Source organism: Erigeron canadensis, chromosome 5, assembly GCF_010389155.1.
Source record: "Erigeron canadensis isolate Cc75 chromosome 5, C_canadensis_v1, whole genome shotgun sequence".
In the NCBI taxonomy this organism is placed as follows: Eukaryota; Viridiplantae; Streptophyta; class Magnoliopsida; order Asterales; family Asteraceae; genus Erigeron; species Erigeron canadensis.
In genome coordinates this window covers 26,684,223-26,697,737 of record NC_057765.1, presented here as the reverse complement: position 1 = coordinate 26,697,737, position 13,515 = coordinate 26,684,223, and the positions used below count along the sequence as shown (strand labels likewise).

Below are 13,515 nucleotides of genomic sequence, written 5' to 3'. Positions count from 1 at the left end.
CAGATTTATTAAAATCAACCAAGTTAAAATCCAATGGCCAAAATCATTCATTGAGTTATAGGCTTATAGATTGAAAAATGAGATGAATGGTCATAATATATTGAGTCGGGTTGACCCAAAGATCTCTATTTAAGATTTTAATCTTCAGTAAATAACTAGTGTCTCTAATATAACTACAAAGGTTTATCTAATTTGAATAAGATTTTAAATAGTTAAAAGAGAAATATTTACGAGGTTTTCTGCTATAGCAAACACTTTATGCAACGTTCGTTCCATAATAACTTCAAGAAATATTAAACAACTTAATCAAAATAGGTTGGATTGGGTCTTTTAATATTGGCGTCGAGCTAGCCACTTTTAATCGGCCCTTTAGGGCTTGCCAAGCTTCCGGGGGTTCTTCTATTGGGCTTGAATCCGTATCAATATCATTTCAGATTTATTAAAATCAACCAAGTTAAAATCCAATGGCCAAAATCATTCATTGAGTTATAGGCTTATAGATTGAAAAATGAGATGAATGGTCATAATATATTGAGTCGGGTTGACCCAAAGATCTCTATTTAAGATTTTAATCTTCAGTAAATAACTAGTGTCTCTAATATAACTACAAAGGTTTATCTAATTTGAATAAGATTTTAAACAGTTAAAAGAGAAATATTTACGAGGTTTTCTGCTATAGCAAACACTTTATGCAACGTTCGTTCCATAATAACTTCAAGAAATATTAAACAACTTAATCAAAATAGGTTGGATTGGGTCTTTTAATATTGGCGTCGAGCTAGCCACTTTCAATCGGCCCTTTAGGGCTTGCCGAGCTTCCCGGGGGTTCTTCTATTGGGCTTGAATCCGTATCAATATCATTTCAGATTTATTAAAATCAACCAAGTTAAAATCCAATGGCCAAAATCATTCATTGAGTTATAGGCTTATAGATTGAAAAATGAGATGAATGGTCATAATATATTGAGTCGGGTTGACCCGAAGATCTCTATTTAAGATTTTAATCTTCAGTAAATAACTAGTGTCTCTAATATAACTACAAATGTTTATCTAATTTGAATAAGATTTTAAACAGTTAAAAGAAATATTTACGAGGTTTTCTGCTATAGCAAACACTTTATGCAACGTTCGTTCCATTTTTTTTCTTATTTTTTTTGTTTTGCCCAGTTGAGCATTTAGTGTTAATGAGTAAATAATTTGAAATTGTCATCTCTACTATGTCCTAATACCCGTGCTTTCTCTATAATCAATCAAAGGCTCATTTTGCTTAAACGAGATAGAAGTAAATGTTGCAGCAAGCTAAGTACAGACCAAGAATAGAAGAATCAAAAACTCGATATTTATGTTATAAAGCGCTGTGATGGCATCATTGAGACATTTTAAACAACTGTGATCCGTTCTGATATTTCCATCATCCATCAAGTTATATATACCTTTCACATAGATTGCTTTCAGGAAACAATCATAACCCAAAGATAAATTTGTTCATTGTTTGCAAGATTTTACATATGACAAAGGCAACACTTATATACATTTATTATCGCTGGTTCGTACTTGATCAACTATGCTATAGCATAAGCATCGAAAAATATTGCTCAAACTCTTTATCAATCGTCAGCTTCTCACCTATTTGTTCAGTATCTGTATTCATTCATTGGCATTAAGTTAGATTATTAGAAACCACAACCTAGTATAAGAAAACAAAACCAAATATAAGATGATGGTGTGCAAAATTTGCCCACTGTGCAAGTGGGTAGTATATTGAAGTATGTGAGGATGATAATTACATAGTAATATATCTAAGTCATAACATGATACTGTCATCACTTGTGGAGTCCAAATTATTTACTACCAGAGTAGTGTTTTGTGATGCTGTTGTAGCGACGTACTGCTGAGATGGCAAGTGGTGGTGGCGGCGGTGTAAGAGAGTTGTGATTTGTCAATTTTTAAATGTATAATCTTGTGTGAGTTTTTATTCTTTTACTTTTTATTATCATATTATTACTTTGATAAGAAAGTCGGGGGAAATACCGATTGTATTTTCAGAGTTATACAAAGAAAAAGAAATTGGAAGATGATGTTACCTTGGTTGTTGACGACATTCCATCTTCCTGAAGAAAGTACATAATTAGTTGAAGAGGCTTCTTCACCAGCATTTGAGCAAAACATCAAACCTCCATCTCCATCTCCATGATCCTGTATTTGGTGGCTGGTTTTGTAGTATTCGGGGATACTCATCACACAATCCAATGGTGACTCTTGGTCAAAACTTGGAGAGGGGTAATCAAATTGATAAACAGAATCTGGTAGTGTTGTGGCACCACTCCAATTAACAGATGAGGAGGAAGAAACATCATGATCATGTTTCGAATCATAAGATTGGGACATGAAGCAGGTGGTGGTGGTGGTATCTTGGATTTGGAAGAGTGGACGATGATCTTTGTTATCCAAACAAACATGTTTTGGGACGGGGAGACCCTCCTCCAGTATTTCATCATGGATTTTCCTCTTGTTGTTACTGCTACCAATACCAAATCAATCAAATCCAATTATAACTATCTAATCAAACTTTATCTAATCTAATCTAATTATATGAAGGGTACTTGTTGTGGACACACACACACACACACACACACATATGCTGTTTATGATGAAAGGTACTTGTTGTGGACACACACACACACATGATGAAAGGTACTTGTATCTTAGGCTACCCAACCAGGGTTCAAGTCATGAGTTGAGGTAGTTTGCCTGGGTTTAATCCTCTGCGTTCAAGTTAGTTTAGAAGTAGGATAGTTTGCCGTTCAAAAATAATTAAAAAAAATGATTAAAGGAAGGGAAAAAAAAATGAAAGAAAGAAAATGGATGGGAGTAAGGTTATTACATAAATTAAAGTGAAGTGGTGGGTAGGGATCTCCTCTTGCTAAGTATATAGATATAGATGTAGGTATACACATACCTGCTAATGTTGTCAATACTAAAGCCCCCTGGATGTCCTCCCTTCTTCATCTCCACTTCCCTTCCTTTTACACTATCGACCCACGATTTATGATTCATTGATTTTTTTTCTTCCCTCAATTCAATTCATTATACGAGTGAGTGGGTAATCTTCAATTTTCAAAACCAACTATGCTTATTATTAGTACTCATTGTAAAATACAATATAAGACATGTTATATACAAATATATATGTAATTACCAAATTTATCCTAGACCTAGACTCCCTCCGTTTATCCTATATTCATGATATTACACCTCATTATCAGTTACATATAAGCATGCCACTACTGATTGTAATGGCTACTAAATAAGAATACTTGTCTATTCCCCCTTCTTCATTTTATATTGTTGTTGGTTATAAATTCAAGTTTGTAACACATTATCAACACCAATTACTCTTGTAAAATTTTTTTTATCCTTGGATTCAACATTTTCAAGCAATTCACAATTAAATTCCTGCAACAACAGCTGCACTGATTTCTTAGTTAAAAATAAAAAAAAGGAAAAACCAGAAAAGAAAAGGGTGCTACTATTCTAATGTGTTCAATCCATTAACTGGAGCTCATTTTTTTACTGCCTTAACACACTTTTTATTTTCTAGTTGCATAAATATCTATATATAGACCTTTATTAATTCATGTTCGAAATATATCAACGACCCAAATAAAAAAAAAAAAAAGAGATCAAACCTTTTAGCTCCCTTAGCTTCTATGTTCTGTTTTATGCCAAATACCTTTCAAAAAAAAAATAAAATTCAATGGCTTCCACCAACTCTCCACAACCCACAAATCTTTACTTGAATATAATTACAGATACTGAATTTACACGTATAGATTTTTTATAAAGGGTCCGCGGATCTGATGAGCTGCTGATGCTTCTTCTTTTTCTATAACTGAAAATATTTGTTCGGAAAAACAAATGGCTGATCGGGTTTTTTTTAAGGATTTAAATTGGTATGAAAGGTTTTATGAGTATATATGTAGATGTATAGATCTTCGACTCTTCCAAGCACAGAAAGGTGAGATACACTGATAACTGAAACCAGTGGTACCGCCACATGCTACCGACATGGGCTCATGGATAAAACATACTGCCCTTGAGTTCTCACATTAAATCTTTTTTTTATTTTTTATTTTATTAATGTTTTGGTTTTTCTTTTTCTTATGTTTAATCTATTCATAAATTAGCAATGTATTACGGAGTAAAATTTACTAGAAGCGTATTAATATTTACTAGATTGGTGTCCGCGCAATGCAGCGACGGTAACGATGACGGTGTAATTTTATGATGATTGGTTGCGTGAGATATGAAAGGGAGGGAGGAGGTTGACGATTTTTGAGTTAAGGTTTCTGCTATGTGTTTCTGCGTGAGGGAGAGATAGAGGTTGATGTTTTTTAAAGGCATTTTAGGTAGTCTATAGATTTAAAGATATATTAAGATAAATGGTAAATGTGTCATTTCAGGTTCATAAAATTAAAGAGGGGAGAGGGAGTTTGTTTTATAAAGGGGTATAGATAAGAGTTATCGATACGGATCGTCCTTGTGGTTTACCCAAATAGTCAAGTTTTGTCCCTAAAGATTACTAACCTCAAGGAGAGTCTTTTATAGGAGGATAAGGTTCGCGTTTCGTCTTTTGACTTGTTAATAATCATCTCTCTTCCGTTAACACCCTCACGTGCCTCCCACCTGAAAGGTATTTTGGTACTTTTCATATCATCAAAGACAGTCCTTTATATTTTGGGTTTTTTTTGTTGTTGGTATTTTCACATGTTTTGCTATTGTTGTGTTTTGATGAATTTGGATTTGAATCGTATCAGTTTGATTTGAGTTTAAGATAAAACAAAAAATCTTGATAAAAGATATTAGTTGGATTTTAATTGCTATGTTGCTCTTGTTAAGGAATTTTTTCTTCGTTTTTGTTTGGAGGTTGAAGAAAGGGGTGAAAAGATTGAAATACCCTTCACATGGGAGGCATGTGAGGGTGTTAATGGAGGAGAGATGATGGTCAACCAGTCAAAGGACGAAACGTGAATCTTATCCTCCTATAAAGGACCGTTCTTAAGGTTATTAATCCTTAGGGACGAAACTTGGATATCTGGGTAAACCACAAGTACGATCCGTGTCGATAACTCATATTTCTAATATTCCTTCCGTTCCACTAAATTTGTCCACTTTTTGATTTTCAAAGTTAAACTTTACGAACTTTGACCATAAATATTTTTATTTGTGTTATATAATAGTTGATGAAAGTTATACCAATGAAACACACATCTAAAACATAATCAATTCATATAACTTTCATCAAATGTTATATAATACAAACAAAAATATTTATGGTCAAAGTTCATAAAGTTTGACTTTGAAAATATAAAAGTGGACAAGTTTAGTGGGACGGAAGAAGTATCTTTATATATAATAAAAAAAGATTGTTTTCTATAAGAATTTTTAGAAAGCTTTTAATGTGGCAAATTTATATTTTACTTTAAATTTAATTTATTTAATTATGATATCATATATAAATAAAATAGAAATAACCCTTTACATGTTTAACAAAAATATTAATTATTTATTTAAAGAAAATAAATTCTCTCTTATATAATATTACAAATAGAAAAAAAATTCTCTCTTATATAAGATTACAAATAAAATGTCTTTTTTTATTAATTTAATGCAGTATTCATTTTTATTTTAAAAATTAATATTGTTTTAGTTAATTTATTATATATTTAGTGTGTTAGTTGAATTATTAGATTTATATCAAGTTATAATGTTTTAATGACAAACATTACATATATTTTTTTTAATATATTTTATAATTTTAAAATTTTGATTAACATGTCCAGGTAAAACCCGAATTGATTAACTAGCAAAGTAATAAAGTGAAAAAATAAATAATAAAATAAATTGGGTATATACCAAGTAGTAAGAAAGGTAGCTTTTAAAGGCATAATTAATAAAACCCGAAAAATGATATATGAAAACATTCTAATCAATCATGCATTACTTGACAATAAAGAGGAATAGTAATAAGTGAACTTGTATGGTAATTTAATCTTCGAACAAAACTAATGAAACGTAATGTTCGAAACACAAATATTATAGAAAATAATGTGCCAATAAGCCAATAATATGGTAACAAAAATTGTGACCACAAAATAATGTTAGATTAACTACGGATATAAAATATAATTTTAAACGATAACTTATTGTATGCGATTCAAAATTTAAAAAGTTTTTTTAAAAACAACAATTCAGCTAATGTTTTAAATCCTGGATGATTAGAAGATGGGCTTGCGGAGTGGTGGACCACATCTTCTTACGGACTAATATAATCCCACTTAATAATAAAGGATCAGAAATAATTTGGGAATCTAGCTTTTTACCTTCGACAATAGTCTATTACACTATTGTAAGCAAATAAGCGAGATGTCTCTATATCTGGTAACGCTTCCAAGGCCGGAAACCCATTTTAAAAGATTCTATATTATAGAATCAAATAAGATGAAGCTCTGCATATTGCATTAAAAGCAAATCAAGTGGACAAGATGTCCCAACTCCTTTGCATGTGGGGAGGCAATGGAGCTGAAAATTTAAGGCTTTTGATGTCTTCAAAATCATAATCCGAAGTAGAAATACGGGCCTGCTTTAAAGCAGATGAAATGTCGGGCAACACCATCTTCTTACAATGTAAATGAAGTTTAGGTTGCTTATCGGTAATGCTCCCACTCTCTAAATCAAGGCCAAAGGGAAGGGACTTTCTGTTACTCGCCTCAACTTTCTCTTCAAGATTAGAAGAAACTATTTGATTCCATTTCTTGTGAGCTTGCCAACCGTATTTGTAGTCTCCAACTATTGGTGTTCCCAATACCTCAGCACAATGAACTCGGAGCTGCGTTTATACAGAATTGCAACGAGAAAGGTGATATTAAGAGTACATAAATAAAATGGTAAAAGGAAGGGGTATTGTTCTGACTTTTGAGGTCAAACAAAATATTTCAACCTCAAACAAATTGGGCAAATCTGAGGAACATGATAAATTACATGAAATACCAGAAATCCAGAATCTATATAGATATTAGGAGATGATAGATACAGAACTTATGGCAATACACAACAATTGCATCCATGACACACCAACTTTTTATGATAGAAAACCTACCAAAAAGTGTCGCTTCAATCCTTACAAAACTATGTTTTGACCAAAACTCGTTCTGATCAATTACTTAATCTGATAGACCAGCCCACTTTGCCACCCTCTACTAATAGGTTTGATGTGAAAAGTAAAAGAGTACATATTTACAAGGAACCCCAAGAGAAATAAAAGTTGTAGGAATATGATATAATAATGAATACCTGGTGTTTTCTACCAGTTAGTGGAGAAAGCTCTAACCATGTGAGACCTGCAACATTTAAGACGATGCTTAAGGAATGCTCAAATAATTATAAATAACACCAGCTTCATATCAGTTCGTATTTATGAACACCAAGTTAAAATTCAATGGCCAAAATATTCATCGAGTAATAGGCTTAAACTAGAATAAAAAATGAGATGAATTAGTATAATGCTTAGTTTATATCTTTTTTCACGTCCTAAGGGTGGCAAAATGGGGTGGGGGCAAGATGCAAGTAGGCTCAATAAGTCGAGATGGATATTTGATGTGCAGGTCATGATATATTGAGATGGGTTCCCAAAAACTTCTGTTCAAGCTTCTAATCATCAGTAAATAACTAGTGTCTTTCATATAACTTAACTACAAAAATATATCTAAATTCAATAAGATTCTAGACAGTTACAGAGAAAAATTTATGAGGTTTTATGCAATAACATACACTTTATCCAATGTCCGTTCCATTTTTTTATCCCGCTTGAGCAGTTGGTGTCAAAACATAATCAACCCATTCATGAGTAAATGATTTGAGATAGCCATGCTTTCCCCATTTTACCAGCCAAAGGCTCATTTGGCTTAAACAATATGGAGGTAAATGTTGCAGCAAGTTAAGTACAGACCATGAATAGAAGAATCAAGAACTCGATATTCTGTTATAGCGTGTTGTGATGGCATCGTTGAGACATTTTCAACAACTGTGATCCGTTCTGATTTTCCATCATCCATGACCACCTTCACATTAAACAATGTAAATAGTATTTTTCAAATACTCCATAAGAACATGGAAAATGAAGAAATCCTAGTGTTAACAAGTTATATAAATTCTACCTTTCCAAGCGGAACAGAAATTAGCCCTTGTGGACGCCTTGGTGATCCAAGTACAAGTGCCCAATACTTTCTTTGTAGAATTTTTTTCTCACTCTTTAAATCCTATTGGAAAACAGGGAAAAAGACTATGTAAGAAAACACAAACTATTCCGAGTTTCCAGCCAATAGATAATGCTAGGATCATCCATTTGATTGATAAAAACAACTTGCCCTGTCAAAAAGAAAAACTGCAAGAAAAAAAAAATGTATATTCACGTGTACTGACAATGTGACATGCTTTGTTTTTGTCACTTTCTGACACATACCATTTCTTACCAAAGTATGACTTTGTTATACTAGACGGTAAGGAAACAGTAATTATGTTCCCTTAAATGATGTTTGTTATTGTAAAGTATGTTGCATTAAATGGTAATAGGTTTGTTACTGGTATCAGTAAAACTAAACATTACTATGCATTATTTTATAGGTTGTCATCAAAGAATAAATTTACTCACAATATTGGAAGCACCAGAAGTTTTCTCGCGAAAGACAGAGTGCAGAACAGTAGCACTGAGCTGTGATCTCCCCAAGACCAATATGCCACTACTATCTCTATCAAGTCTGTGCACCTAATAAATTACAAGCTTGTTTGACCACAAGATAGAGAAAAAATGAGATTAAGCCATGGAAGTAATCAATATGGGTCATGTTTCTTTATCCAGCCTTATAACTTATGATTATAAAAGTAAAAAACTGATTAACCATTCTTCTTTATGATACTCGTATAACATAAACATATCCAGTAGTGTACATAAAGACTTCCTATGCTATGGACACAAAGGTAACAAATTTCGTTCTGGTTAGATCGCTTTATTAGCACAAACAATCAAAAGGGTGGTGGCCTAGTGAGTACAGGCTTGATTTCTAAGGGTGAAAAACCCTAGAGGTCCCAAGTTCGAATCCTAGAAGCAAAAACATATATCCCTTTTGTGGCCACAGAGGTTCACCCGCGACGAATCCGGGCTTCACGCAAAACGGGGTGGTTACACTGGGAATAGTTGGCTCAGAGAGCGGGTCATAAACCTAGGTTAACCAAAAAAAACTATTGACTAAAGCTTCTAGAAAAAATCTTGAAACAATAAACCCAAAGTTACCGACACAGAACTGTCAAATAAGCATTTCATCTAGGACTCTAGGTAAAATGCTCAGACCATCCTAAAGAGAAATGGAAAAAGCTTGACGTTTTTTTCAAAAACTTTTAAATGTTGGTTACATATTTAAGGTAAGATTAAATGATTATTCCAAATATGACTCAGAAATCCGTTGGCTTTTATGTAATTTGCCCTTTAATCAATCTACCATACCCACTCTCTTCAAAACCTGTGAAAAATTTCCTAAAATATTGTTTTTGGTAATTTAATGCTTCCAAACTGAATATTATCAAACTAATTGTAGTAATACGGATTACAGAATGATGGAGCCATGTAGAGGTCATGGTAAAGTAGGAAAAACTCACCAGCCTGGGTGGTTCAGAGAAGTCATGTCTCAAATAAGTTCCTGCTAATTCATCTAAGCTTCTTTTTATCCCAATACCACCCTGAAATATAAAAATACAATCAGCGTTCTGAAAATGATCGAGTGTATAGAGAAACTTCACCAAGATGTGAATAGCTCACCTGAACGGGCATTCCAGGAGGTTTATTGAGGACAATAATTGCCGAATCCTGAACATAAAGAGAAACATGATCACCTATCTAGAAAAAGTGAAAATAAATTGCAGAACAAAAAAGTCAAAAAATATGAATAAACTATCTTAACAAGTCATGAATATTACCTTGTATATCTCAAGATCATGAAGAAACTTAAGTTCATCTTCACTGCAAAGGCACTCTGATTTCTCAGTTGGTAAAGCTTGTACTGTGATAGGAAGATAAATCGTATCACCCAATCTCATCGAGTCTTTGGCTGACACCTGGCAGACTATCAAGTATGAACATGTGCATGGTTTCAAGACATGACAAGCCCTTACAAACAGACACCACTGACTCCAATAGCAAACATGCAGATAAACTTACTCTTTTCACTTTGCTTTCTGGAGCTTGAACATCTTGATCAGAATTTGAACCTTCAAAAGTTTTCCGTCGAACCTAAAACACAACGTCATATCACATCCATTGATCCTTTAATTTCGTTAAACGCTTCTATTGTAATGGAACTAAAAACCACAACGTGTGTCGGTTCGAATTGAGATATTGATATTTAATCCAAACTAATATTTCACACCTGAGTCATCAACCCCCATTGCATGAACAATATATATTTGAATAATTAAACAGATAGTATGAAGTGATTAACAAGTATACAACCCTTACATCGTGTTCTTAGTTCGTTATTGGAGAGTAAGTGAGGGGATATCCAGGGGAAAAAAAAATACTCTACACAAGTTTTGGTAAAGGGAAGGCCAAGGTAAAGAACACATAGAATACTTATATTATATATTTATACATCATTCCTCCATTCTTTAGAGAGAATCTCTCGTTCTTTAAATCTCCAATCCCTTTCCTTTCAACTCAAGAACACATAATAAAATAACAAACTTTTTTCCCTATCCTTGTGTTCTTCAACCCTCCTCGAGGGCACAATGTCGGAATTATTTGGATATGTAACATTACAACAGGACTCCATGAGAAGGTTAACTGAATAACAGAGCTCACTACTTAGATGGGTAATGCACCTAAGATTTTAAGAGCTCATCATGAGCTCATCCGGAAAGTACAAAATTTTTAACCAGATAACTTCCAACGGTGATAGTGAGTTATGAAGGCAAGAGTTGCAAACTAATCTGAAAGACTTGCACGGTCACAGAAATGTAAGTTTCCTGTGATCATACATTCCTATGTACGTACATACATGTTCTGCAAGCTTTTGCTTATGTTATGCAAATAATGATACATACATTTTCTTACCAAATTTCAAGTAGGAACAATTCAAAAAGAGTTGCATGATATTGTTATATGCTTTCACAATATAGATCAAGATACCAGTAGAGTTGGCAAACAAGTTGTCAAAAAAAGAAATCAAACTTAGAGTAAGGTATCAATTTACATGATGCATAGCAGCAGCATCATGATGGAAAGAGAGATGTATAAATCCACAAATTATTGAATGAAAAGTCTACTGATAGGTACTTATCAAGGTTATTAAACAGTTTTACATTATCTGTTTATGTAAAGCAATAACAGTTTTTACGATTTGTGTGCAATACAGTCATATTTGTATCAGCCAACACTTATTATCATAAGTAAACTATGTTGTCATATATCTGACTGGAGATGTGAAGGTCAAGAGTCCAAAAGGTAAGAAAGTGCTCTAGATCAATTAGACCTTGTTTTACATTTATGACCTAAGAAAATCTTTAGATTATTAGCTTGATGTAAAGGTTGTGGTGTAATCAAAAGTGTTAGGCATATGTGGCAACCATATAAGCTGCCACTTGTAAGTTTGAAATTGGTCGGCTACATTCAATAACCGGAATTTGAAGTTCATTACATGACATAGACATTTTGGGAGAGTTTTACATAAACATTTGGCCATAGTTAGTTACATCCACATGTAATAATCCCTATAATTATAATATCCACTATTAAGTACTCAAGATCAAAGATTCAAAGTAAATAGCACATGTTTGAGTTAAATATGTAGTCAACTACATCAGAGACTAAGTATCACACTCAGAACATAAAATTCCGACAAAAAACATAGACACTGTCTTATTATGTCACAGATGAATGGCAAAACAAATTAATTACTATAAACATGTCTCTGGTATGGACATTAGAGCATTTGCTAAGATAGATGTAAAGCTTTACATTTAAAGCTATAGAAATCAAGCATGAACGAGTAAGCAAAATTAAGATGTAAGATGTCGCTCGTACAAACTGAGCATCATACAATCTTTTTCATCACATAAAGTCTTGCACCAAATTTACTAATAGCACACCCAATACGGTAAAGTTGGCAAAAAAAACATATTTCGAGGTATCTTGATTTTCTCACTATGGTGCATAGGTCGTCTCGAATCATGGTCAACCATTAATTGGATAATCCGAACTCCACTCGACCCAATTTCTTGTTTCGATATTTCATTTAAACTTTTCTAAACTACCATTGACTATTCTTCGCCTTCCAAATCACATGAAAATACTATTCTAATACATCTTCAAAAATGTGCTACTTTTGCAGCATATATATACAAATTTATATATTATATATTACACAAATTTAGTTAAATTCACAAAATCAAGCATAATACCTGCCGCAAACGAAACAGCTTCTGCACGAGAGACCGCGGAAGCTCCGGGCAGCATTTCGTCACCCATTTGATCGCCGTAACATCATCGCTTACGTCACCTAATTCCCGTTTTCCGGCAATATGTTTCCCTAATGAAGCACCGTTAACTGTGACATTAAAAGGGGGTAGAGTAAACCATTTCCCATTTTTGTTTTGATCTTTTTCTGATTTAGTATTGACAAGGTTTTCTGTATGAACGAGATTGTAGGGGATAAAGAAAGGTGGTTTTATTATAGTTATGGCTCGCCGGAGATTAGGAAGGACTAGTGACATGTTTTAGTAATTTGTTTTATTTAATAAAGGTAGTTTTATTAGGGTTTAAGGTTTGGGAGGTGAGGGGTTTTGTTGGTGGGAATTTGCCAATTTGGGATTGAAAGATTTAACCGGGCCAAAATTGGTTTCCGGCGCTTGATTCACTTAAATTGAAAAATAATTTGATTGGTAAAGTTAAAATAATCATAACCTTCGTATTATAATCTGGGGTTAAGATTCAAAATTTATCATTAAATTGTGGCCGAGTTTAATACAAAAGTTAAAGTTATTCTAATTTGATCTTAACTCGAGGGAATCCTCATCTTTAGTTTTTATGCATCAATATTCTATCAAATTGTTAATAATATCTTTGCTTTATATATTGTAACCAAATAAATCTCGCGCATTGCGGCGGCCGTGATGGCAATAATGGGAATGATGTGGTAATGACGGCGACGGGTGGTGGTGGTGGTGGTGGTGTGCTTTAGTGCTTATTGTTATAAAGACAACTTATATAAAAACGATATTACGATTATTTTAAGAGTTGATAGATAGATGTTGAAAATTATTTTATTAAAAATATTCTAAGTATATAGGTTAATTATTAAATAAAGCTTTTGGAAAAGTAAAGATAATTTAGATATTTCAAAGGGTTAAAAGAAAAAAAAAATTGATGTTTACTTTATTAAGGATAAATAAAGATAATTATTATGCCTA

The 13,515-nt window shown here is 33.0% G+C and overlaps 2 protein-coding genes across 3 annotated transcripts; both read right to left on the bottom strand.

Moving 5' to 3' along the window:
• Positions 1 to 1,317: 1,317 nt before the first annotated feature.
• Positions 1,318 to 4,086, bottom strand: LOC122600256 (protein FAR-RED-ELONGATED HYPOCOTYL 1-LIKE-like). Of its 2 annotated transcripts, XM_043772950.1 has the most exons (4): positions 3,690 to 4,086; positions 2,960 to 3,108; positions 2,085 to 2,518; positions 1,318 to 1,641 (listed from the first exon to the last, which is right to left on the bottom strand). In XM_043772950.1, exons 2-4 carry the CDS (start codon positions 3,055 to 3,057, stop codon positions 1,568 to 1,570), a joined length of 606 nt encoding a protein of 201 aa, XP_043628885.1. In that variant the 5' UTR covers positions 3,058 to 3,108; positions 3,690 to 4,086; the 3' UTR covers positions 1,318 to 1,567. The 2 variants fall into 2 exon arrangements, with proteins under 2 accessions (XP_043628885.1, XP_043628884.1); XM_043772949.1 differs by lacking the exon at positions 3,690 to 4,086 and having other exon boundaries at positions 2,960 to 3,629.
• Positions 4,087 to 6,145: 2,059 nt separating this feature from the next.
• Positions 6,146 to 12,918, bottom strand: LOC122600752 (RNA pseudouridine synthase 4, mitochondrial). Its single transcript, XM_043773509.1, has 10 exons — positions 12,508 to 12,918; positions 10,271 to 10,342; positions 10,030 to 10,167; positions 9,872 to 9,919; positions 9,712 to 9,792; positions 8,711 to 8,824; positions 8,217 to 8,318; positions 8,009 to 8,120; positions 7,354 to 7,400; positions 6,146 to 6,889 (listed from the first exon to the last, which is right to left on the bottom strand). The coding sequence occupies exons 1-10, from the start codon at positions 12,817 to 12,819 to the stop codon at positions 6,533 to 6,535; spliced, it is 1,383 nt and encodes a 460-aa protein (XP_043629444.1). The 5' UTR covers positions 12,820 to 12,918; the 3' UTR covers positions 6,146 to 6,532.
• Positions 12,919 to 13,515: the final 597 nt, after the last annotated feature.

Coding starts and splice junctions, on each gene's coding strand:
- LOC122600752 (XM_043773509.1), bottom strand. CDS start 12,819: ATGTCACTAGTCCTTCCTAATCTCCGGCGAGCCATAACTATAATAAAA. Junction 10,343..12,507: donor AGCTGTTTCGTTTGCGGCAG/GTATTATGCTTG, acceptor GTTGTGTTTTAG/GTTCGACGGAAAACTTTTGA. Junction 9,920..10,029: donor ATGATCTTGAGATATACAAG/GTAATATTCATG, acceptor CTTTATGTTCAG/GATTCGGCAATTATTGTCCT.
- LOC122600256 (XM_043772950.1), bottom strand. CDS start 3,057: ATGAATCATAAATCGTGGGTCGATAGTGTAAAAGGAAGGGAAGTGGAG. Junction 2,519..2,959: donor AGTATTGACAACATTAGCAG/GTATGTGTATAC, acceptor TATTGGTAGCAG/TAACAACAAGAGGAAAATCC. Junction 1,642..2,084: donor GAATGTCGTCAACAACCAAG/GTAACATCATCT, acceptor GAATGAATACAG/ATACTGAACAAATAGGTGAG.